General features: G+C 46.5%; 1 protein-coding gene across 1 annotated transcript in view; it reads right to left on the bottom strand.

Annotated features, from left to right (window-relative positions):
- Positions 1-10348: 10348 nt before the first annotated feature.
- Positions 10349-27164, bottom strand: part of LOXHD1 (lipoxygenase homology PLAT domains 1) — a 264458-nt gene continuing 247642 nt past the window's right edge. The window contains exons 43-46 of the mRNA XM_067545371.1: positions 22794-22964; positions 18942-19080; positions 16898-17059; positions 10349-11007 (exon numbers count right to left, since the gene is read on the bottom strand). Coding sequence (XP_067401472.1) covers positions 10527-11007; positions 16898-17059; positions 18942-19080; positions 22794-22964 — 953 coding nt within the window. The 3' untranslated portion in view covers positions 10349-10526. The remainder of the gene's footprint in view (positions 11008-16897; positions 17060-18941; positions 19081-22793; positions 22965-27164) is intronic.

The following is a 27164-nucleotide window of genomic DNA, read 5'->3' on the forward strand; positions in this document are numbered from 1 at the left end:
TAACTCTGTTTGGAGAAGAGCCGCTCCTGTTAAAGATTCAGCCTTTTGGTGAAGGACTGAGAGAGGCAGGTTGCACATGGGTCACTGGCAATGAATCCCCCAGTTGCGGCAGAGCAGTTTAGACTTTTCTGATTTCTAAAACTAACAGAAGAAAAACTGTTTTTTAACCTCCCTTGCAGCCCTCCCTCCCCAAAATGCAAAGCTTTCAGGACTCTCCGTAAATTGTACAATCAAGATTCAACCTTGTTTCCTTCGGCCACATTTCCACGTCTCGTTTGTGCAAGAGGAAAGAGGCATCGGTCTCTTCGCCTGGCCATACCCTAGGGTAGGTAATGCTGGTATAGCCTCTGCAGACAGGGAATACCTAACGAACAAGCCTACCTTTTGGTACTTTGCATTTCTGGTCCTGCATGGAACCTGGAAACACGGTGCTGAGAAAGGTGAAAAATGAATGAACCCAACGTGTCTTTCAATGGCTAAAAAGTTTAGCACCATCGAGCCAAAGCCAGTCTCCACCACCCTGGGCAGGTAGGCAGGCACTAGTCAGCATTGTCTGCTGCTCCTAGGCTAAAAGTTACATCAGCCCCTTCTGACTACGGTGCCCGGGAACACGTGTATCCGGGTATCCGGTGACGTGGCCAGCGACACCAATCCTGGCGAAGCAGCAGCATGGGCGCGTAACGCTGCAATGCCACTGACTGGCTGCAGCCCAGCCGCCAGCGTCTGCGGTGCTGCATGAAGGGGTATGGGCAGGATCGCCACCCAACCGAGAAGCCTGCCAAGGGGATCGGCAGCGAAGGAGGGGCTTGGCGAGCACAAGTATCTGCTGCCCCCTCAGCCAAGTAAAGGTAGTTTCCCGCCGCAGAACCTCTCGGGGTCAGGTCACCCACTGAACGGGGGGACGCGCCTGTCGCCATCAGCAAGCGTATTTTGACCATTTCAAAGGGGCTGGCAGGAACGCACCAAAAATGGGAGCCTCTTGCCCACACTATGTTTGGCCACCTCTGTACAGTATTCTTTCTGACACAGTTAAATGCCATAAAACTTACCAGGTAAACTGAGTAACGTGTGTATTTTTGCTGGGGAGGGAATAGTACAGAGTTCTTGACCGGAGCTATTAAAATGTATTGTCTGATGTTCATATTTACTCTAGGGATGAAGGCGCAATGAAGCCTAACTATTGAATGTCTTCAGGTACAAATCTACTCCTACCTAGGGAATCCTAGCGCTAAAAAAGGGATGCTAGCTGAGGGCTAAATATAGGGTTTATAAAGCAAGGTTTCAGCTTTAGCGCTATAGCATCGCGTTACTGACTTCATAATTACTCAGAGCTCCTCTTGGTAAAAAGGGTGTGTGTGTGTGCGTGCGTGTGTGCGTGCATGCGCGCACACTGCCAAAAACCAGGCAAAATGGTCTCCTGGTGCCAGAGCTGAATCTCTCCTTTGGGCTGTGGAGATCTTACCGATGTCCTTCGAAAGGGTAATCGCCTTGTGAGCACTCAGCTGAGATCACAATTGTTTTATCTGTGACAGAGCAGCGACAAAACAGGAGCCAGGCTGCTTTTCGGTAGCAAGCTGCTAGCAAGCCTGCTGCCCCATACAGCCAAGAGTAACATGCAAGTGGTGTGTGTGTGTGTGTGGGGGGGGGAATACCTCTGCCCACCCAGAGCAGATAGGGCTATACTCTTATTCACCCTCCATAGCATCTTTACTCCACCGGTCGCCTCCATGACTTCAGTGCGGCTAGCTGTAGAGTAACCCTTATGCATGCTGAATAGTAAGGACCCAGGCGGGGCACGTTGCTGCAGGGCTACAAGACCCGTGCAGGCTCCTTGCTGTAGCCAAGGGGATGGGAGATCAGTGCTCCCCTCCTCCTGGCTGTAGCAGGGAGCACAGCAAAGTGCTCTGCCTGGGTCCCTCAGTGCTGGGGTCCCTGCTGGAGCCAGAAGGAGGGGAGCACTGATCTCCCGTCCCCCTGGCTGCAGAACAGAGAGGCTGCCTAGTGACCCAGGTGGCGTGCATGGCGCTGTGCGGTTTCCCTACTGCAGCCAGGGGGGATGGGGGATCAGCGAGGAGGCTCCTTTGGTTTAGCTGCAGTGGGGGAGGGAAGGCTGCTGGCAGAGCGGCCTGGACCCACCATGCTTGCGGAGGGGCAGGACTCTAAAAATCAGTGCCTTCCAGTTTGTCACCCACCGTGACTTAGCTGCCAGGCCATGTGCTTCAGTGTGTAGTGACAGTCACTCATCTACACTAGTGCTTTGTCTGTGAGTGTGTGACACACGGTGTGTAATTTGTAGGTGTAAAATAGTGAATGTAAAAACGAGCACAGTACATCAAAACGTTTACTCTAGTGATTTGTAGTATTTAATGGTGTATTCGTCAATACATTTTTTTATGAACTGATAGACTGGTGGCCCCTTCTGTGTTGTAAAAATGATATGTGTGGCCCTCCAGCCAAAAGGGTTGGGAACCACTGCTCTAGCATAATCTGGCCCCCTACGTTGTAATTTTGCTGTACCACCTTTTGGGTCAGTATCAAAGATGACTTTGGCTCTTTTACATCTTTTTAGCTTCTTCCTGCAGATTAAAGGGTCCTGTACGGACAACTTTATTGGGAAGATAAGGGGCCTGTTGGGCCATGATGTTGCCACTTCTGTTTTCACTTAGGCCAGTCCACCCAATGAAAATAACAGCATTTTGCACCTACTTCCATAGGTTTTAAGTCCAGAAAGGATCATTATGACCACCCAGTCTATTACAGCAGAAGTAGCCACTACTACAACCTAGGTTACAGAGGAGTGTAATGAACCTCTCAATTACAACAGTTTTCAGCCTAACCTCATCTCTGCTTTCCAAGACTGTTCTGAAACTCACCTTTCACCAACCAACGCCCTTTCAGCCCAACCTCCACCAATGGCGCATGAGTTGCACCGAATACAAGGCTGACGAGGAGGAAGAAAGGGAGAATCTTTTCATCACAAGCCATAGCTCGATGCCACAAAATTTGCCACAGTGGTGGCAGCCGTTAGAGTGGTGGGTGCTATTTTCAACTTGTCAGTATAGTAGCGCGCGCCTGAGCCATCAGGCCTGGTACAAAAGGGGTAGTGTAAGGCCAACGGCCCAAACAGAGTCAAGCCCTGCTAATATAAAGCAGAGTGAGGCCAAATCAATCCCTGCCCTGTTACAAAGCAGATGTCTGCTGGCAGGCTTGCTATCCAATACATGAACCTCGCAAGAACAGGGCAGGCGTTGCAAAAACACAAGCACTTGTAGGCACTAACTATTCACATAAACACATTCCAGAAGGGTGGTACCAGAACATCCTGATACCAAGTATGGTATAAACACAGTCCCCGAAGATAACACGGGCTGGGTAACCGCTCCTAAAGATAAGGTCAGGATGACAGTATGATGGATAGAGATGCTGTGATCAAACCAACATGTACAAGGTAAAGGGTGAGAACTAACCATGGGAGGGGGGGCAATACAGAACTTGCTTGTATCAGTGTGTACAAAGGGTCTCAGAGGGGGTGTCTGTCTAGCCAAGAGGGGCATGCAGAGGCCCACCATTCACAGAGCTGGTCCATTGTAATGGGCACACATGTAGTAGTGGTCCTGTAGAAAATATGGGATACCAGGACCATGCTTTGTCGACAATAAAACTGGCCGGGTGCCTTTGTTACTGAAATGGATCTGTGGTCTTTTGGGGGGGCGGTTCGAGTGGTGCCTGCTGTACGGGCTAGCTGGCCAGAACCAGTGCAGTCCGCAGAGAGCCCACACGCACACGCAGCCAACAACGGACAACAGTCAGAGTCCAAACAAGAAGAAAAAAAAAAAAAAACCCAATAAAAGTTGCCCATCCCTCATTGAGGAGTAAATAATTGGCAAGTAAAATGGTAAAAGTGCAGTGACGAGGAGTTACACACCTGGCCAACTTACAGGCCCAGCAGGCAGCGCCTCAGCTGGTGTAAATTGTCACAGCACTGTTAAAGTCCATGGACCTTTGCCCATTTAGACCAGCTGAGGATCTGTCCCCATAGGTTTTCTGCTTTGCAAAGCATGCATTCATTTTTGCCACGTAATGCAACGCCCTATGCTGGAAAAATGCAATTGAACCTTATTACGTTCATAGCGTTAGTTGTTGTAGCAAGTGAACATGGGATAGTGTTCAGTTTTATAGAAAACCAGGGGTAAATTTTAAGGGTTTTTTTTTTTCCTGCTAAGATAGCCTTCCTTGGTCACAGCAAGATCGGTGACCGTTCGTATTAACATATGTCTCACTGGCTCTTCAGTAGCAAAATATTGCCTGGTGTTTACTGCCGCCGTCAGTGTAGATAAACCCTGCATGCGATTACTTCTGTCCACAGCCGTGTTTTGTGGCCACAGTAAGCTATTGTGCCACTTCTTTTGGAACTATGCACTAACGTGGCAAAGTACCACGTGTTGACATAGCTGATGTGATGGAGATCAGTGAAATAATACACTATTTTCTTTCCAAAGTCTTTGGGCAACTTTGGGGGGGGGTATACACGTACGGGGGGTCATGGCATTGGCTAGACATAACGGGGGTGGGGAGAGCGATGGAGGGAAACATGCTGTGCCCATTTCCCATATAGATTTATGTGCCTCATTCCCAGCCAGCCACTCTTACGCACTGGGATTTTCATGGGTCTGAGTTATCCAGTCTCTGAGAGTGGCCAGATTCTTTAAAAGAAGATGTCATAAACCTGCAACGGGAAGTATTGGGAGAACCTAACCCCGAGGGAAAATAATCCTTCTGCCCCCCCGCCAACCAAGTAGAGATTGGGTTATACGCTGACGTATGTGGCTTTATGCCTTGTCTTCTGCTCTTGGAGTGTATTGTAATTACAGTAAGGATGTGAAAAACAAAAAAAATCACGTTCCCTTGCAGCATAAGCAGATCTGTCGTAAAGTAGCGATGGCCGCTCCTTGGTGACAAGGGAAAGCTAGAGAATTGGCTAATTTGACCCAGGACTAAATGTCACCCACTATTTTCATTACTGGCCACAGTTACAGGCAGCTTAGTCCACAATTGTCCTTTATGGGGTTTGGTTTTTTTCTTGGTCTCTGAAGCAGATGCTGCTGGCCACTGGTGAGCTGATCAAGCCTGGCATTCATTGCCTGTGTTCATTGACACCATGGCAAAGTTGTGCTAAAGGCCATATTTACCCTCGCGAGAGAGTTTTTTGTCATCATAAAATTTGTCATACTTTACACAGAACTGGCATCCATTCAGATTATCCATATCCCTATCCTATAGCCCACCGCCCAGATAGTTATCAGTTGTCCTCACAAAACACCCTCTGAGGGAGGGAAGTATTTTGAACATACTACAGCTGAGAAACTGAGGCAGAGGGAATTGGGAATTAAGAGACTTTCTCAAGGTCAACACAGGCCATCTGTGGTGGAGATGAGAATGGATCGAGATTTTCTGAGTCCAGTCTAGTGTCTGACCCACTTGACCTCCTGTCCCCCTATGAGGAGGCCAAATAGGGCTTGTAATGTGTGTGTCTCCTTTAGTGACATGGCTACTTGCTCATTCAGTACTGGACTGAAACCACCAACTCACTGGTCATAGGCCCCCCCCAAACAACTGTCTGCTTGCAATGATTTACAGCCACTATCAGCCTGGGCCACATTAAAAACAGTGACACAGACATGAAAAGTTCCTTAGCCTGAAAGTTGCTTTATTTAGGTTTTAAAAACTGATCTTTATTTAAAATACAAATCTCCTTGTCACTTACGCTGAGCCAGAAACCCACCTTATGGCCTAAACAAACTAAACTAAATAAATGATGTTTTTTGTAGGTTACCCACCTGAAGCATAAAAAGAATAAAAAAGATGCTAAAGTATGGGCTATTGCACAAATGAAAATAAAAGTGCATTATAAAAATCTGTTAAAAATCAGCACAGAGATGAAAATGCTGACATTCCCGGTGTCACGTTTAGCAAGGAATTTGAGGTTAAAATAAAAAGCCCTGAGAACTGAGTTGTATCATGGCACGTCTGGCAGACCAATGGTACTTTTTAAAAGTTATGCACTGTGGTTGTTTACTTCAAGGGGGGAAAAAAAAACCTTTTAAAATCAGAAAGGGGATAGTAGAAAAATAACCACCTTCCACGCCAGAGAACATCTCTAGATAATTGCATGGAAGATTTAGTTTGCTAGTTCAGATCCCCCCACTGCAGCTAGGGTACTGACCTGTACCTCAGGGCGGGAGTGCATTGAACTCTGCCACAGACTTGTTGGGTGACCTTGGGCAAGTCACTTAAATCTGTCTGGCCCTCTACTTTTCTCATTGTCTCTCATGAAGTGTTTGTACAGGATCGAGCACAAGGGAGCCCTGATCTTGGTTGGGACCAATGTCATAGATTTTAATTCATAGATTTTTTTTTAAGGTCACAAGGGATCACATCATCATTTAGTTTGAGCTCCTGCATTTCACAGGCCATAGCATTTCATCCATCATACTTTGGATACTAACTCCAAGGTAGGTAGTGCTCGGCTAGTCTAGAGAATCCATAAATAACATATTAGTGATTCTATGGGGGGAAAAAAATAAAGCACTCTTCCTAGCCAGCAGTGGAGATGATCAGCCAAGCCCTTCAAACGACCAGGCAGAGCTGCAAGCTGGTTTTGAATGTATGCTTGTTCTTGTGAAAGGTGACAGCATGCCCCCGGTGACTGGCGTCCATTTCCCCAGAGAGCTGGGACACAGCAGGCAGCAGTACACGTTTCTTCAACCCCGCCCATTGTTTCACAGTATATGCAACTGGAAAGATTTGGTTAAACACGCTATAATACAAATGTCTCGACTCATAACATCAGCAGGGTGGGCAGCGCCGTTCCTAGCTGCGTGCTCAGGCACATGCTGGGCAATCCCAGTGAAGCGTGCAGGGTGTGCATTAGCACAGACATCGGGCCTTAAATATTTCCCCTCTATGGGCTGATCCTCCAGTGAGCTCTCAACTCCCACTGCTTTGTAGCATCAGGCCCATCGTTGGAGGGAGTAATGACAGTTATAGACAGCTTCCAGGACTCCAGTACTATTATTATGCCCATAAGCGGCCACTTGATCAGTTATGAAGTTGCTTATTAGGTAGATTTCAGTAACTCGCTGTTCTCCAAAACCACCATGTACCATAAAGGTTTTTGAGCCGTTACCTGACACAGAATAGACACAGGACCAAATGCACTCTAGGATGTACTACTGAAGAAGCTCATGAAGTGTGGCGTGAAATTTGCCAGGGGGATAGCAGCTTGCAAAGGGCCGGGTCCACTCTTTAGGCTGGCTCTCCCACGAGAAGACAAATGCCTCACTGATACCAAAACATACAATTTAGTAGGCTCAGGTAAGCTGGCCCATATTGCACCTGTTTTACTGCTGCTACGGCGGGCAAGAGGAAGGATGGGCCAGTGCTTAGGGCACCGGCCTAGGCTGTAGGTGATATGGGTTTAAGTTCCTGCTCTACCAGAGATTCCCTATGTGGGGAAAGTCACATAAGAGCCTAAATGTATTTCTAGAGCTGGGCCTTAGCCGCTCTGTGCCTCAGTTCCCCCTCTGTACAATGGGGATAACAGTATTTCCATACCTCACAGGGGTGTGGTGAGGCTCTCAGATGGTAATGAGTGGCCACATACGTAACTAAAGTATCTACGTAGATACAAGTAATATAACGAGGCTACTCAGGAGCATGTATCCTGCCTCTACTGTGGTAAATAAAAGAGAAACTGGGGGGCTGGGAAAATGTTCTAGCTCATTATGTAATCTGAAGAGATGTTCGGCCTTGGCTGTGATGAACATTTCCTCATCCGTAATTTGTTGCAAAGTAAATCTACATGGCTCCGTCGCACATGGAGATTCACTCGTTAGCCCCTGGATTTGCTGCTAATCTATCTTTAAATCCCCCCTGCCCTGCAGGTAGGGAGAGCAGCGCATGGGAGCGCAAGGCTGCTGGGATGGATCTAACAGCCGAATCATGCCCTAAAGGAACAGCTGAGCCCACAGCCAACCTTCAGTTGGAAAGGGCAGGAAGATATTTTACAGGGTTATCTTTGCCTAGCTAGCAGATTGGTGAAGTGCTAAAACCCTTGTGGCCCTGGCTGGGATGGCATAGAAACAGGGATTGCTGCATCTGTAGGATTCTCTCCCCTTCCCCCAAAAACCCCCCTTTGGTGCTCTGCAGCCTCTGACTCCACCAGGGGTTACCAGCTTGTGTGACTCACTAATGGTCAAATCAGGCTTCACGGGTGCGGTTATCCCCGGCTCTGATTGGGAACCCCTGTCCTGAGTGCAGAATGAAGAGGCACCTGCTAACAGAGATGCCTATGGGAGCACAACTCCCATTGTGAAGGCGGGTGGCCAGGAAGTAGTGTATGGAGCTGAGCAGACTGTACCGAAGGCCTACCCACGATCTGCAGGTTTTTGGAGTATGAACCCCTCTTGCTCAGGTGGGCAAACTGTTCCCCCCCTCCCTTGCCCCAAACAATGGTAGAATCAAGAAACACAATCATAGAATCATAGAAGATTAGAGTTGGATGGGACCTCAGGAGGTATCTAGTCCAACCCGCTCCTCAAAGCAGGACTAACCTCAGCTAAATCATCCCAGCCAGGGCTCTGTCAAGCCGCAGCTTAAAAACCTCTAAGGATGGAGATTCCACCACCTCCCTAGGCATTCCAGTGCCTCACCACCATCCTAGTGAAAAACTTTTTCCTAATATCCGACCTAGACCTCCCCCACTGCAACTTGAGACCGTTGCTCCTTGTTCTGTCATCTGCCACTACTGGGAACAGCCTAGCTCCATCCTCCCTGGAACCCCCTTTCAGGTAGTTAAAGGCTGCTATCAAATCCCCCCCCATTCTTCTCTTTTGCAGACTAAATAAGCCTAGTTCCCTCAGCCTCTCCTCATAAGTCCTGTGCTCCAGCCCCCTAATCATTTTTGTTGCCCTCCGCTGGACTCTCTCCAATTTGTCCACATCCATTCTGTAGTGGGGGGCCCGAAACTGGACACAATACTCCAAATGCAGCCTCACCAATGCTGAACAGAGGGGAATGATCACTTCCCTCAATATGCTGGCAATGCTCCTACTAATGCAGCCCAATATGCCATTAGCCTTCTTGGCAACCAGTGCACACTGCTGACTCATATCCAGCTTTTTGTCCACTGTAACCCCAGGTCCTTTTCTGCAGAACTGCTGCCTAGCCCGTCGGTCCCCAGTCTGTAGCTGTGCATGGGATTCTTCTGTCCTAAGTGCAAGACTCTGCACTTGTCTTTGTTGAACCGCATCAGATTTCTTGTGGCCCAATCCTCCAGTTTGTCTAGGTCTCTCTGTATCCTATCCCTGCCTTCCAGGGTATCTACTCCCCCTAGCTTAATGGGTACAATGGGGCACAATCCTGGCTGCAATGAAGCCAATGGGAGTTTTGCCATTGACGTCAGCCAGGCTTTCATCCTGGCAGTATGTGCTTTCCTATCCTGGGAGATGGGGTCCCAAAGGCTTTTTAGAATTTTTTTTTAAATTGTACAGGATTATTTGCTAGCACAACTAATAGAATCCGGCCAAACAGGTGAAAGAAAACATATTAGGGACGCTCATGTGCTGGTGTGTCAGTTTTGACTCTGTCCATGAAACTATCGTTTTCTGAAAAGTCAAAATTGCAATAGTTAAAAAAAAACCCCATAAAATCAATGGCAGCTGCCGTTAGTGATTGATATGCATGCCACATAGCACAGAACGATGCTGAGATAGATTTGAAAATGTGCTCTTTGCTGCTTCCCTAAAGCAGAACTGATCATTGATAAGTGTTTTGTTAATGTATTCAGCTGAATAGCACAAAATCATTATATTGTTCTGTTCATAGCTATGATCTTGTAGCTGCTTAACATCTGTTAAGCCAGTGTAAACTGGTGTAGGACCATTGAAGTCAATGGAGCTAGGCCAATTTACAGCAGCAGAGACATGGCCTGGATGATTTGCTTTCCTTCTGAAATTTCTGTTCAGAAAATCTTATTTGGGTTGTTGCTTTTAACTCTTCAGATCACATGTGCACACAAACAAATACACACACACACAAAGAAATTTAGTAGAAGTGGGTCAAAACTGGGACTGCTACACTCAACCCTCTTGAATGTGTCAGCTTAATTGTTACCGCAGACTCTTTTACTTTAAAAGAGGAGCCAGCCTGATCATCAGTTCGCTGTTGGAGTTTCCAATCTTGGTAGTTGGGCAAAAACACCCACCCTTTAAGCTGTAAACTAAGCAGATTTGATATGGATAATCAGTGGACCAGAAAACAGACACATTAAAAAAGTGTGATTATTTTTATAAAATGTTAATCCAGGGAGTATATATTCCTACTAAAACCCTTTAAATATAAAATACAATATTTTAAAAAGCAAAATGTGATACAAAACGGTATAAGAAGTGAGTAAGAAAAACCCATCTGCAATGAATATAAATATCCTCATTGAATCTTCTTTAAAGGCTGCAGATGTAACTCTGTTAATATCTGGGAAATAACTCCCTCCAGGTCAAACCATCTCCTCTATTTTGGTCCAGCCACTTCCCACAAGGGAAAATCGTGGTCACTCCAGTAGCTGAGTTGGTGATCTCCACTCTCTCCACTAACCAGCCAGCTGCTATGCCACTGTTGTCGTGTTCAATCTGGACTTTTTTCAATTCCCCCAACTCCAGGGTTTCCAGACAAAACCTACTGGTTTTCCCACGTTCAAAGAGGTTCCGGAACTTCTGCTTGAGAGCACGCTTGCCCGAATCTCCATTTATTCCAAAGATGGTGATAAAGACATTGGCATCGGTCCCAGATCCTTTTTCAGACCCTGTAACCACAATGACCTCATATTTGACTGGCACCAAGCTCCGGGCTTTGCTGGCAAAACTCTCTATGACCTTGGCACACTCAAAGACTTTGAAGTCATCCCTCTTGTTCCTCAGTGGAATTTTTGCATTGCACTTGAAAAAATATCTGCGAAAGGGAAGTTAGCAATGTGTTAATGATATGGTGTTTTGCTTTGCATTATCAGTGCGCAGGTGTAATGGGGACAGGTGGTTTAGCAATTCACAGAATACTAATGTTTCAGCCTTGTATTCAGAATGAGAAGAGCATATCCTCGCTTGGGATGTGAACTGAAGATTCTGGGACCTTAAGAAACCGCTCTGCTCAGCTCTGCTCAGCATGTTACAGGACACTGTCTACAGGACATCGCCGATTAATTGGCAAGTTGAAATATGTAGAACCCCTGGAAACTCAAATTCAAGTCAAAGAAAGTCAACTCAGCTCTTTAACCTTCCAGTTCTTCTACATTTCAGCATTACTCCGGTAACATCCCCCCTCCCCTTTTAACACGCTGAGCTGAGATGGGTGGCTTGAGTTACACTGAATGTGTATCAGCAGTGAAACTTTTTCTGAAGTCCAAAATTCCTATGGCAGTTGATTTCCCCCAGACCATAACAATTTCCATTGCCCTCTTGCTCTCACACAGCCCTGGCCCCACTCTCTAATCCGAGTGGAGCCAGCTCATTTTACTTGCACTTTTACCAGATTTTTCTGATATCATGGACTTCTTCTTAATGCTGTTGTAAATCTACTGTGGGCGATCCGCAACCCGAAACATTGGTTTAAAATAAACTTCAACAAGGACCTGAAATCCCAAGATTTCAAGCAGATGTTTTAAATGACTTCATTCTTCTTAAGCTGCACCTTGAGATTTGCCATCTCTTATATTCAATATCACAAGGGAAGGGGCTTCCTAGCCGAACAACCCCACCCTGGCTTGCTAGATGGAAAACTTGTTCTGAGGTGGTCCTGTCACAGGTTCAGTGTTGTTTTCTGCTAGGCAAGGCACCACTGCAGAGCTGAGGGGAGGGCCAGCCCTCACAGAGGGGCAGGGAGGGAGCGCCACCCAGCCCCCAGCCCCACTCTGCCCAAGCTTTGCTCTGGCTCTGCCCCTTAGCCGCAGCCTAGGCACCCGGCCCCTGGCTCAGCCTTGGCACACAGCCTCCACAGCTGGCCCCTCGTTGCGGCGGGAGGCCTCGGCCCCTGGTTGTGGCTCCTGGCCTCAGCGCCTGGGCCCCTGGCTTCCAGCTGCAGCCTCTGCCTCCGGGGCCCCACTCCCAACCCAGCCCCAGATGGGGATAGGAGTAAGGGGAGTATGGACAGGGGTGGGGGGGCACAAGTTAAAAAGTTTGGGGACCACTGACATAGGATATAGATCCTCACTCAGTAACTACTGCATCAAGCCCAGAACTTTATTTGAGCTAGAGCATCGCTTTTAAAAAGACATCCAGACTTGATTTAAAGACTTCAGGTGATGGAGACTCTAACACGTCCCTAGGTAACTGAAGTCACTCAACTTATGCCAGAATTGAATGTGGTCCCCTTGTCATCTTATTTACCTGTCAAGTGTCATATACACTCACAGAGCTACACAAATAATATCATCCATGGCCAATATCAGAGAGCCGAGCAGGGCAGGCAGGATGCTGCTTTTTGATTTAAAACAAACAAACTTGGGGACAGGGTTTCAAGGTTAGCTGCATCATATGCTATTGCACATAAAGGTGAAGTTCAGCAACTACTACCATCAGTGGATCAGCAAGGAAGGTGGCAGAGGTTAGGGAGAACAGCAACAGAGGGAATATTAAAGGCTGGAGGAGGAGGTACATGTGGCCCCTCTCTCCTCATGTATAACCTGGCTGATGTGATTTCAGAGCCATTGGCTATCATCTTTGAAAGCTCGTGGCAATTGAGGGAGGTCCCTGATGATTGGAAAAAGGCAAATATTGTGCCCATCTTCAAGAACGGGAAGAAAGAGGATGAAGGGAAGTACAGACTGGTCAGCCTCACCTCAATCCCTGGAAAAATCATGGAGCTTAGGACGGAAGAATCCCATGCACAGCTACAGACTGGGGACCGACGGGCTAGGCAACAGTTCTGCAGAAAAGGACCTCGGGGTTACAGTGGATAAGAAGCTGGATATGAGTCAGCAGTGTGCCCTGCTTGCCAAGAAGGCTAATAGCATATTGGATTAGTAGAAGCATTGTCAGCAGATCGAGGGAAGTGATTATTCCCCTCTATTTGGCATTGGTGAGACTGCATTTGGAGTATTGTGTCCAGTTTTGGGCCCCCCATTACAAAAAGGATGTGGACAAGTTGGACAGAATCCAGAGGAGGGCAACAAAAATGATTAGGGGGCTGGAGCACAAGACTTATGAGGAGAGGCTGAGGGAACTAGGCTTGTTTAGTCTGCAAAGAGAAGAATGGGGGGGATTTGATAGCAGCCTTTAACTATCTGAAAGGAGGTTCCAGGGAGGATGGAGCTAGGCCGTTCTCAATGGTAGTAGATGACAGAGCTAGGAGCAACGGTCTCAAGTTGCAGTGGGGGAGGTCTAGGTTGGATATTAGGAAAAAGTTTTTCACTAGGATGGTGGTGAGGCACTGGAATGGGTTACCTAGGGAGGTGGTGGAATCTTTAGAGGTTTTTAAGCTGTGGCTTGACAAAGCCCTGGCTGGGATGATTTAGTAGGGATTGGTCCTGCTTTGAGCAGGGGTTGGACTAGATGACCTCCTGAGGTCCCTTCCAACCCTAATCTTCTATGATTCTATAATTCTAACCCTCAGCTTATCCTGAGCTGACAAAGGAAGCAGCAAGCATTAAAATGATACGTTCCAGATGCTGAAAATCCTTCACTCCACTGTGATGCCCCTGGTGATGTATGGGAAGCTCATAACATATTCATAAATTACGATGAAACTGGCAGTCAGCCAGAGGTTTGAACATTGTGCTTTTAATGATGTATTTTATTTGCAATCATGCAAGTCATTTCCAACTGAGTTTCCTCCTCTCCCGTCCGAATGTCAGCAGGTACTCCCTGAAGGAGCTTCAGTGCCACAGTGTTAGCATATTTCTTAAGGTCTTACAACCTTTCTAGTGGCTTTTGAAACCACAGAACTACTCGCCCAGATTTGGAAAGAAGTTTTGTACCTGGGAAAGTCTGATGAGAGTATATCTGAAACCCTTAATTCAGGGATGGGAATTTACTTCCCAATGAGATCTTGGTGTTACCAGATCTTGTGATTTTTATCGTGGATTTTGTGATATTTTGAGTTTTCCTTAAAACCGTGACTTGGGGAATTGTATCATTAGGTCAGAATCTTTCTTTCTTTCTTTCTTTCTTTCTTTCTTTCTTTCTCTTTCTTTCTAAAAAGTAAATTTCTAACCCTCAAAGTTGTAAAGGCAAAGAAAAAGGACCCAAATGTATTATTTAAAAACAAATCATGACTATTAAACCAATATCTTAAATTTGTCTGTTTTTGGGGGGCAGAAGCGGAAAGAGGGAGGGGTTCCACCCATCATTTTTTAACATCCGAGATAAGCAATACTGAAGCCTTGATCCTGAAACAGGATATGTGCTGGCGCACCATACATGGTGCAGCTGCTGCTATGCAGGGCTGGGACGGCAGAGACCATTCAAGAAGGCAGGGTGCTGGGCCACCTCTGGGCAGAACAGGCTGTGACAGGCTGCATTTTACAGCAGAATCTTGTTGCTGTACTACGTAATGTTTAAACAAAAGACCTGAACTGTGCTTTAAGAAGACCCCTGCGCCCTTGTGGGGCCATATTGGTTTCAGTGATGGATCTTCAGATGCACAATAGGCCTGGGCATGTGGATGTGATTGCTGGATTGGGCAACGAGCACCACAGGTTTCCACTGATTGCGAGAAGAGAATAGGACTGACTGAGTTTTCACTCAGCAAATACTAACAGGGCCCGTCTACAGGCTGATTTGATTTAGTTGTTGATTAATTTATTGGAAGAGACACTTAACATCAAAATTTCACTTGAAGGATTTCTTTTTAAACGCCAAACTGTCTCAGCAGGAATGAAACCCTTAAAGTTAAATACTTTAACGGCAGTGGAAATATCACAGAGAAGAAAAGGAATCCATTAATAGTTTGGCTGTGCTTTCTTAGCTATTTTTGCCCAAGATTGACAGCTATTAGGTATTTGCTCTTCAGATGAACATTCTTTTCCTTTTCCTGCCTATTCTCCACGCCAGCTGCTCATTAATTCTGCACGAACATTGCCACTTCCAAATGAAGGGCCCAGGCTGATGGGCCCAGGGAGCTGAGGTGCTGAGAGATCAGCTGATCACACGAGGTTACCATGACGGCCTGAAGTCTTTTGAAAATCCCAGCATGTTTCTGCCACATCCAAACCCGACAATAAAAAATGTATTTTGGTTATTGTGATGGGCTGTACCAGTGGGGCCGGATTTACACCTTACATGCGCCTATGCACAGCATCTTTAGTGCTCCCCCTGTCTACAGCTGACCTCCATGTTTTCCACACCGGGGAAGAAAGGGGCTGGTTGGGCCAGCTCTGCATGGGGGTGAGGGGGAGAGGACAGGGGCTCGGCCAGCTCTGAGCGGGGGGAATATGCTCATCCCTGGGCTCTGGTCTGGCCTCTAGCCTTGGGGAAGAGAAGGAGGGGGGCCCCAGGAGAGAGAAAAAGGAGCAGGGGGCGGGGCACTCATATGGGGCCCCCAAATTGGCCAAGGCCCCTGGGACTGGGCCCTGTTGGCTTGTGCAGTAATCCACCACTGTTTAAACGTCCCTAGAACGCCGGCACCTCTAGGCATGTGCCTAGTGGAAATCAGGCCCTGTGTACTAGGCCTTGTGGACCCCTGCTGGAGGCCCCGTGATCCTACTACACACTGCTGGAGGAAAGCAGCCAATTTCTATATATGGAAGCCGCCCATCAGTGCCCAGCAGGCTCAAATAAACGGCACCGCAGGGCCTGAGTAACTCAATTCTTGGCTCGGACCAGAGGGGCAAGCTGGGGTGTTCCCATCTGGCCAAAGGAGTCCGAGCCAGAGTCTGTTTCTGGCTGCATTTTGCTTAGCTGGGTTTGCAGGGAGAGAGATGCTGAGATACAGAAGAAGCTGAAAGGGGCCAGGTAGGAAGAGGCCCAGGAAAGAAGTGGCAGGTAATTGAAATTGAGCGGTGCGTGATGGCTGTTCATAGGGTCCCTGAGTTGGAACCTGGAGGAATGGGCAGGCCCGGGTTCTGCTGCTGGCTAGAAGTAAAGCAGTGTGAACCCCACAAAGTGGGTAGGACTGAGGTGGGAGCCCAAACAAGGGGCTGAAGACTCTGCTAAGGGCAAATCGAGTGTTTATCTATCAGATGGTTTAACACCCCAAGGTGTTCATCTAGACTTAGTGCCAGCCAAGTGACAGAAGACCTGCCAAGCAAGGCTGACTATCCGTACTGGAGCAGGAGATGCTCCAGAGGGGAGTGTCCCCTCTTATAGTTTTGTAGATGACCCCCAAGGTGCTTTTGGATCCAGGGATTAATACTGGAACCATCCCAAAATGCAAAGGTAGTCAAATCTGAGGTTCAAGCAGCTTTCTCCCATGTTGAATACTGACATGCCTGTCATTTTCGCAGAAGCAGTTTAGAGGCCAATCTTTGAAAAGTGGCTCACGGAATCTAAATGACGAGGTCCAGATTTTCAACAAGTTTAGGTGTGCAGAGTTTTTGCAAAATACATGCTGATTTTTTTGATTGTGCGCCCATCTGCACATGCAAATACTTCACACCAGAAACATGGAAAGCATGCATGCACATTAGACTTTTGTGCTGCATCTCCTAAATGTTTTGAATACCTTGCCCTTAGTTTTTAAAACATGCTAAGAATTTTTTAAGGCTCAACATGTATGGCTAGGAGAGGTTAAATATGAAGACCTCAGAAATATGGTTACGGTACTATTTAAATGCCCTATGCTATTCTGCCTTTAGGCCTGGGAGTTCTGTCTTGCATGCTGCATATCCGTTTTGATGGAAGCAACTTACTTGTTGCAAAGTTCCATCTCTGTTATGATTATCTCTTGGACATGCCAGTACGCATCAGCTTTTGTGGTTGACTTCCTTCCATCTTTTGGACAGTGACCAACACAGATGGCTGCAATATCACCAACGTTCTTTGATGAAAACAGAAATTTGTCTGTTGCTCCCCTGCAGGAAACAGAGAAGAGTTTCAATTAACATCTTGGAAACTGGCAATGACTTGTGTCATGTTGGCATTCAGTAATTTGTGCATGGCTATGAAAGATAGAAGACAAACCTTCATTTAAAGTAATTTGACTTAACCCATAATTATTTAACACAAAGTATAATTTCTGTATTTAAAATCAGTATTTTTCCTGATTAGGGTGACACTTTAAATTACTACCACTAGGATCTTCCAGGGTATGTTTGAGCTACTTCACATCCAAAATCATTTTGCTTTGTTATAGATAAAGCTAAAGAATGACTAATTTTCCCTAAAGCACTCATTCTTTTTCTTGATGGATATTGTATCTACTGTACATCCACTGATCATAGCTGCTTTTAGAGCCACTAGTCAAATTACCTCTCCATCTTCTAAGCTGTTCTCAAGGCGGGCTTTTAAGGACAATGTATCTCTGTCAAACATTTGGCCAACTCTTCTATAATGTATCTTTAGTAGCTGCCTTATTGGATTAGTCATTAGAGTATTAGTTCACCCCGTTACCTGCCTTCAACAGCGGACAATGCTTAATACCTCAGAGGAAGGAATCTCTTCCTAGCCCCATTAGACCTTTGGCCAACTGTGCAAATGAAGAAGGTTCCCTCCTGACCACCACAGACAACCTGTTTATTCCCTGAAACATGAGAGCTGATTCCTTTTATTGTAGCCCTAGCCTATCCCTCCCAAACTGTGCCAAGAGGGCTAGAAAACTAGATGAGTAAGAAAGAAACATGTACTGTCACAGGTTCTAGACAAACTTATCTAAACCCAGATGCATCTAGTTATACTAGATATAAACCACTTCATAACAGGAGCACAGCATTGTTTAATGGAGGGAAGTTTCCTCATATCATGGCTGTTTGCTGTTGGGCCCCTGATGTTTAAAATAGCTACCTACACACAGAGGCCATTAATATCACAATCGGATTTATTAAAAGTTTGCCTGCCTTGAAAGGAACTCTCTTGAGTTCCTGAAAGAAAAACATTCTCTCACTACACAACAAACAAGACCACTCTAATATTCTTTGTATAGCTTTTCTTCTCATGGTCTATGGGCAGCATACAGTGTACTGTGTCCATACACAAAAACAACTCAAAACAATCCCATCTCATGCATATTAACAACTAGAGGGGTTTGGCCAGTTATGAGTGTGTTCAGGCATAGATTTCAAATGTGGAAGAGGGAATCACATTCATTTTATCTACATAAAAGTGCACCCAGCCAGTCTACACACTGCAAATAATAGGGCTCATTCATATCTTCAGCATGAATTTTCTTTCATCATTTCTCTCTTTCCTTTTCTTTCACCCAGGACACATACCAGAGATCAATCATTCCCTAACCAAAGACTTGGACTGTTAGGTCAGATCTAAACAGTGTTGACAATATTTAGCCTGGAATTATTTTTATTCTCTTCCACCCCAGCAACCTTCTGCAGGAGATGCTAAAAACACCTCCACCTAAAATGAGTTTTTCTGCAGCTCCTCCCAGCTGAGTCTGTTGAGACTCCCTTTTTGGCTCATCTGGCAAACCCTTGAAGTACCAGGATTCTTGTTTAAGTTTCTGATGTGATCACGTGAAGGACATGCACATACATGCATGTACGTGTCCATGCACTGGATGGACATTTCTGTTCATTCTTAAACCTGGCCTCCACAGGCAAACATTACATCCTCCTTCCAACTTACTGCCCATTGTACCTTTTGGAAGGCAAAGTGAGAAATGGCCTGACCCTCCTAATGCTGCTCCATGGATCCTCCACAGGGAGGAAGGAGGGGCCTTTGTAAGAGCGCTACAGCTGGTGACATTCCCTTCCTGCTCACCCTTCAAGAGCCTATCTCACCTACCTTGTGAATTTCCTTTTTTTGGAGGAGTTTTCCATAAGGAATTCTTTTGAGCGGCCCTTCTTTCCTTCTAAGATGATCCAGATGTTTTCCTTGGTTTCTGCATCCTCTGTGTTCCTCGTCACTGTGACAATCTCATAGGCTTCCAAGGCAAAATTTAAGCACCGGTTAAATAGTCAGAGCAGAGCAGACGCAATCAATGCTTATGGTCAGACAGAGACTTGTCTAGTAGACTGTCTCTTTGGCCTTCAGATAACCTCTTGATATTTATTACAGTAAACTAGAAAGCCTTGGCAAACTGAACACCAGTGACGGAATCCTGCACCCACTGAAATCTATGGGAGCGTTGCCATTGACTTCGATGGGGCCAACATTTCACCCCAGGGAAGGAATAAACAGAAAACACAATAGGTTTAGGAGGATCCATGAGCAGGGGGTGGATGGAGCTGCTCCTGAGTGGCTCCATTCTTTCAGAGAACTCAAAGGGCAATTGTGGGCAACTGCTCCTCTGCCCCAATGGCTCGCTTGAGGTGTGCTGCAGGGCTCGCTATTGTTCCCTCGCTTGTTCAATGCGAGGCCTGAGGCCGCTCGGAAGATTGGTGAGCAGACGGGCTGCAGTGCATTCAGTGTGCTGAGAAGACCTGCGTCTGCATCATGTCTGACCTGACCGCAGCAGTGGGATGAACAATCTTGTGTCCAGATGAGCACGGGGCTTGGATGAGAGCTAACTGGAGACAACTTCATCAAGCCTGAGATGATGTCAATGGGTTGTGGAAGCAGCTGAGGAGCTGGTGGAATTTAAATGGACACCCCTCACTGAGGGAGCGCAACCATTGTTTGTAAAACAGCTGTGTACTTCGTGTGTGCATGTGGGTGGGGGAGGGTATTAGGCCCTGGACACCTAGCCAAGAGTGCTCACTTCCATTTCGGCCTGGCAAAATGACTTCAAACCTTCTCTCTCCCAGGGAAGCAGTAGCACAATTATGCATTCCTTGACCACCGCATCATTAAACTGCTGTAAGGTGCACCACATGGGTTTATGCCTTGGGAACATCAGGAAGCTGCAACCAGTGCATTATGCCACAGCCTGCTTGTTAAGGGAAGTTACACATTGGGAGCACTTTAGATCAGTGCTCTGTAATCTGCACTGGCTTTCAGTAAGCTTCCAGGTAGAACTCAGGGTGTTGGTTTTCATCTGTTAAGCCCTAACTGGTTTGGGACCTGATACCACGAGAGATCACCTCTCGGCCTGTCATAAGCAGCCACAGATGAGATCACGAGAGGTGCCGTCAATGCAAGCAAGAAGGAGCTGCTATCAAGGCATTCTCTGAGGAGTCCTCGATTCTGGAACTTGCCTCCCCATTGGTCTGCCAGAGCCTGGATTTGTTAACTCCCTGAGCATGCTGCAAATCTCATCTTCCCCCCTCCCCCCCGGCGCTGTGTTTAGTTTGCTGAGGAGAGCATGGATTGAGGAGGGTGTATTTTTGGACAGTTCTTTGGCTACGTTTATTTGTAACTTTCAATTTATGAGACAGGCACCCAGAGCACTGGAGGGGCCTCTCCAGATGTATTTTTAAACATTTGAAGAAAAGAAATTAAAAAGTAAAACAAAAGTCAGTAGTCAGCATCCTTTACTAGAGTAATGTCCATTCTGGTTTAAGGACATAAGAACGGCCAGACAGGGTCAGACCGATGGTCCATCTAGCCCAGTATCCTGTCTTCCAACAGTGATCAGTGCCAGATACTTCACAGGGAATGAACAGAACAGGGCAATCATGGAGTGATACATCTGCTGTTGTCCAGTCCCAGCTTCTGGAAGTCAGAGGTTTGGGGACACCCAGATCATGGGGCTGCATCCTTGACCATCTTGGCTAATAGACACTGATGGACTTAACCTCCATGAACTTATCTAATTATTTTTTAGACCCTGTTATACTCTTGGCCTTCACAACGTCCCCTGGCAACAAGTTCCATGGGTTGACTGTGTTGTATAAAGAACTTCCTTATGTTTGTTCTAAACCTGCTGCTTATTAATTTCATTGGGTGACCCCTAGTTTTTGTGTTATGTAAACGGTAAATAACACTTCCCTATTCAGTTTTTCCATGCCATAAATGACTTTACAGGTCTTTTTCACATTCCCCCTTAGTTGACACTTTTCTAATCTGAACACTCCATCTTCTTAATTTCTCCTCGAATGGAAGCTGTTCCATACCCCTAGTCATTTTTCTTGCCCTTCTCTGTACTTTTTCCAATTCCCCTTTTTGAGATGGGGCAACCAGAACTACATGCAAGGTGTGGGTGTAGGTGTACTACAGAGTTATATAATGGCATTACGATATATTCTGTCTTCTTATCTATCCCTTTCCTAATGGTTCCTAACATTCTGTTCCCTATTTTTTGACTGCCAGTGTACATTGAGCGGATGTTTTCGGAGAACTATCCAGAGTGACTCCACGATCTCCTCCATGGCTGATGACAGCTAACTTAGACCCTATCATTTTGTATGGATAGTTGGGATTGTTTTCCAATGTGCATTACTTGGCACTTATCACCACTGGATTTCATCTGCCATTCTGTTGCCCAGTCACCCAGTTTTGTGACATCCTTCTTTAAATCTCTGCAGTCAGCTTTGGACTTAACTATCCTAGTAACTTTGCATCATCTGCAAACTTTGCTCACGGTTTACCCCCTTTTCCATTTCATCTATGAATATATTGGCAGCAGAGGTTCCAGGACATATCCTTGGGGGACTCCACTATTTACCTTTCCATTCTGAAAACTGACCATTTATTCTTATCCTCGGTTTCCTGTCTCTTAACCAGTTACCGATCCATGAGAGGACCTTCCTTCTTATCCCATGACTGCTTCCTTTGCCTAAAAGCCTTGTATTTACAAGTACTTTAGACAGACAGATGGCTTATTATGCAAAGGTGTCCACTTGCATGGACAGAAGTGAATTAAGTGGAAGGATTTCTTAGGGCATGTCTACACTTTGAGCTAGGGGTGTAATTCACAGCTCAAAACCTAGCCCGGGTTTGTCTCCTCATCAAGCTAGCACACTAAAAATAGAGTAGCTGCAGCAGTGCATGAGATGGGAGAGGCTGGCTGCCCCGAGGATGCATCTGGCGTCTCAGACATATATGCATTCGAGGCAGCTAGCTGCTCATGTCACCATGGCTACACTCTATTTTTAACATGCTAACTCAATGACAGCTAGCCCAGGTATGTTTAATTGAGTTGGGAACCACACCTCATGCTCCAAATGCAAACATAAACATGGGCCATGTCACACAGGGTCTTAATTCTCCAAGCTCTTCAGGGCAGGGACCTGGTTTTAAGTGGTTTTTTTTTTTGTGCCAGGCATGGCACATTTGTTGGTGCTATTAAATGATAATGCTTTCTCTTTCACCACTTTGTACACCAGTGTAACGTCATTGACCTCAGTGGAGTTACACAGGTGTCAGATCAGGAGTAACTCAGAGCAGAATCAGGGCTATGGGGTTTTAAACTCTGCAGCGCCAAGGTGAGTGCCCCAGCTTCCTGCTGAAATGTTACCTTTAAGCCTTTGGAAACTGAATTTTTTCCATCTCAAAGATTCAAGCCCATTATTTCTAATGAGGACGTAACCATGTATCATCTCTGCATACTGCCAGCATCAAAAGATGAATATGGTGCCATCTTAACTTTCAGCCTCGAGTGAAACTCCATGTGCTTCCTCTTTGTAAATTCTCTCTCATAAAACCCCAGTGCTGCATTTCTACAGGCACTGAGGTAAACTAAGTCTGAGAAGTACCAAGTGCCAGTTTCAATAGCTACAGACATCTGATGACCCTAAGAGAGAACTTTCAACTTACAGGTGCGCTCCTTCAGTTCCAGGATGTCGTTATTGGCACATGCCAGTTCTCTTATGAGCTGGCCATCGTCTTCACCTTTAGCCAGCCAGCGATCGCACTGGAAGCGGAACGTCTTATCCAGGGTGGCATCTTTCACGTCGATGTATTCCAAGTGCCAGCCAGGTGCGACTCCTTTGTGGTGGAAAAAGAACAAATATATAATGCCAAAACCAGCTCCAGAAGGAACCTGCAGGCACTGAAAAGGGGCGTTCTTTGCTTAGAAAGTGCCATGAGTGGGTCCGGTGCTGTACGGAGGCAGAGAAGACAAGTCGCTATCCTGTGCAGCTTATCTTATAAGGGCCAGGTTCGGATCCTCTTACTCTGCCTGGGTGGCACCTTACCTCATGACTAGATTCACTGGTTTCTAGCCGGGAGTAAGGGGATCAGAATCTGGTCCTAGAGTAAAACAAGTAGCATGAGTAAGGAGCCAGGGAAGCCAGTCTAGGGCAGTGGCCCCCTCCTCTGGATCCCAAAGAGAACTCTCCATGTGGGGGAAGAGACAGACTAGGTGAACTAGATTAAGTTCCTTGGGGCAGGGATGGTCTTTTTGTTCTGTGTTTGTGCAGGGCCTAGCACAGGGGGGTCCTAGCCGCTACCGTAATACAAACAACACTACTACTAACTAGGACCAGGAGTGGGCAGGCCCGGAATGCACATTATCAACCCACCAGCCTCATGGACATTCCCAGGAAGAAGAGATGATACAGCCTGGGGAGAGTAAGTTGTATTATCTGTTTCATGCAGCTCTACTATGCGTCTGTCTATCCTGCAGCTGTGCGTGAGCCTCCCAGCCTGGGTGGACTCGCATCAGCAGGGTTGGAGCTAGCGCACTAAAAATAGCTGTGTGGATGTTGTGGTCCAGGCTGCAGCTCAGGCTCTTGAGCCTATGGACCAGGGCAGCCATGGCAGAGCAGCGGTGGAGCACACATTCCCTGTTATCCATAGGGTTTATGGGCAGGCCCTAATGTAACAGCTGGGAAGGAGCTTCTCCAAAGCCCCCTCCCCTGGGTCACTTTTGCAGAAAAGAAGTGCTAATCAGCACGTCCCCCCTTCTTCCCCGACAGGCTAAACTCCCTCTGACTCTTCCTTCTGTTCTATGTAATGGGATGTTTGCAGTCTCCGATCACATATAAATCCCACCCTGCTATCTGGACTTCACCTACCACTCCCCACAGTTTAAAGAACATTCTCATAAGGGATTTGCGTGTACTTTCCTTCAGGTTTGGTTGCAATTCCTAAGTCTCAGGTATGAAAAAGCAGAAAGCACTGCAAAACTCAGCCCCCACCAGCATTCTTCCAGCTTTTGAGTGGGAAAGCATGGAGTTATGCAAGGTTTCTTTCCAAGATCAGAATTCAGCTCAGGGGAGCTGAAAATTTAGCCTAGTTTGCAGAAAGATTCATGAATCTTAGCAAATCTGGCTTGAGTTTCATTTGCCTGATTTCACTATGGGAGAAAAATAGGTTTAAATGTAGCAGGTTTAATTAAAAAATATTTCCCTCTCTCCCTCTTCTCCATATTTCACCTCCCTGTCCCTTTGAAATATCCCTTTCATGTCTCTAGCTAGACACTGCTTGCTTCATCTCACTCCATTCAGTGGCTGCACATAAAACACCTGATTCAAAATCTTGTAGCACAAGGGGTAAGATACGAAACCAATACTGGTGTTGAAATAAAGACCTGAGATAGGACGTTATCAGGACAGGACTAGCTTGGCATAGAAGATTTCTGCCACTCCCACAACAATCCCTGAACATTGGCCTGACCAGCATTTCCCTGATCCGGGCTTTGCAAACCCAAGACCCAGCCAAGCCGGCATTGTTGGTATATCGCTCCCAGCACCGCCCTGCCAATGTTCTTCCACTCTTGATGTACCCCACTTTGCTAGCATTGCAGATATCCTTGTGAAGGGCTGCTGGGGCTAACTCTGTGTTGTGATGAGAGTTCACAGTGGATACATCACAGATGCCATTAGAGAATCAAGACTTACCACACAGAATCTCTGAAATACTCATTATTTCCTATTCTAAGTATAGGGCAATGTCCCTGTTAGTAAATGTTGACTTTTTAAATGGTGACCATCATATGTGTATATGCACACACAGAGTGACATGCATAGAGACGCATAAGAGATCTCTCTCTACATAAGAGATAGACAGATGCGCACACTTATTCTGGGTTGATACTTTTAATTATTCCACACACTTTTCATTTAAAAACCCAGTGTGAAGAGCTGGAGATACCGGCTTTGGAAAATCTGGCCCATTGTGTCTGGAAAGCAGCAGCACTTTGATACATGACAGTGATTGTAGTACTGTCTTTGGGCTGCGCTGACCGAGCACATCCAGGACCTGAGCTGCAGAGTCAGAAGGCGCTGCATTGCTTTCAGACAATGACACCTCACTTGAAGCTTTCTGTTTCAACGCTCTCTTTGCAAATGGACCCAGATCCATCCCTGTTGTAACTCCTTTGAAGCCAGTGGAGGTGCACCACAAAAGAATGTAGTCTATTGTGGACCAGATCCTCAGCCCAGCCGGCTGGGCTCTCAGGAGATATGGGAAGAGTAAAGAGTGGGAACATCTCAAGCACATGCGGCTGCTTCTCAGGAGCTATTTCAGCCCATGCTTCCCTGACGTAGCCCCACTGCAGAGAAAGACCAGAGGATCCACTGCTTGCAGATCCACTGCCTTCACCCCTCCTTTGGCATACCCAGTCTTAAGCCCGTGAGCTGTTTCTCTCAAACTGGGGGTCCCAACCCAAAAGGCGGCTGTAAGGCTATTTTCAGGGGCAATTGCAAGATCACAAAAAATAGGGTTACCATACGTTTGGATTTTCCTGGACATGACCTCATTTTTGGTGCTCCAATCTCCACCTGGGCGGATTTTTGAAATACAAACAAATATCTGATTTTTCCTTGCTCGTCCTTTTTCCCTACCTTCAGAGCTGGGCAGCTAGAGAGAGGCTGCTGCTGGCTGGGCGCCCAGCTCTGAAGGCAGCAGCGCCACCACCAGCAGCACAGAAGTAAGGGAGGCATGGTGTGGTTACTTAGCTTTGTAGGGATCTGCACTGATACTGTGGAAACTGTGCCCAGTACCATGAGTGGGGGGGTAGGGTCTTCACAGCCTGAAATATTTTCAAAGGGGGGCCCAGCAAAAAAAGTTTGAGAACCTCCTGCTCTGAAGCAACCCCACAACCTGCTTCCCTCTCCCACCTTGATCCCACTGTTTGGGGATCTCTAGGCAGGGGCTGACTTTGCCTCTAAACGTGCATAGTTTGCTTTATGCCTATAACAGACCTGTTCCTGTATTCCTAGAACACGTGCCAACAGGAGCCAGGTCCAGTGCACTGTATGAAAGCCTACAGCAGTGGTTTTCAACTTATATGCCATTGTGGGCCGCATCTCTATGTGTTCTGTGGGCCACATCCACATAATATATACACTCCTTGTATGTCCCTCAGGAGGTCACAAGGTCTGCAGCTCTGGGCTGGTTGGGTCACGGGTTGAGAACCACTGGCTGAGAGGCACTCCATTGACTTTGGTACACTTATACTGGGGATGAACTTAGGCCAATGTGTTAGTAGTCTCTGCTGCAGTGTTGTAAGACATTAAGTACTAAGTGACTGACCAGTCACTGCTTTTTTTGTTCAGTCTTCGTCTTAAAAATAGTCCTGATCACTGCTGTGCCTTTGTCAAACAGGATTTTTTTCTGATCTCCATAACAAGTGTTAATTACCCAGATCAATACTTTTAACAAAAGGTACTTAATTCCGAGCCTGTTCTGCTGTCATTGAAATCCCCAGCAGCGAACCTGTCCTAATAAAACCCCTGGCTAAGACATGTACCACACTTCCTGCATGGTCCCACTGCTGGAAGTGACATTTTCAATAGCATGCAAAACATTTCAAATGTAATTAGAGGAGGAGAAGAGCTTTGGGGAAAACAGAATCACTTTGCTGGCTTGACTCTGGCAGTCATATAATTTAGTGTCATGCAGGGAGATGTATTATTTCCTCCAACCACCTTTATCCACAAGGAGCTGTTCAATTCTTCCACCTGTTTTAGGGTTGGCAAGTGTGCAGCGGGGAGGTGATCCTATAACTATTCCTGAGTAGGCCTTAACTTGATTTTTTCCTGTACAACTGTAAAGGATCTGTGTACTGCAGGCAACAGACATAACTACTTAGTCTTCGGGGTGGAACAAACTTTTTGTTGTGTCTGTACAGTGCCTGACACCGTGGGATGGTTACCATTTGAGCTAAAAGACAGCTCCTTCAACCTGTAGCAGGAGGTTCCTTATCCTCTGTGGGCTAGTCACTATAGGGCCAAAACCAGT

Source organism: Emydura macquarii, unplaced genomic scaffold, assembly GCF_026122565.2.
Source record: "Emydura macquarii macquarii isolate MOO-44397 ecotype Brisbane River unplaced genomic scaffold, CSIRO-AGI_Emac_v2 contig_1045, whole genome shotgun sequence".
Taxonomy (NCBI): domain Eukaryota; kingdom Metazoa; phylum Chordata; order Testudines; family Chelidae; genus Emydura; species Emydura macquarii.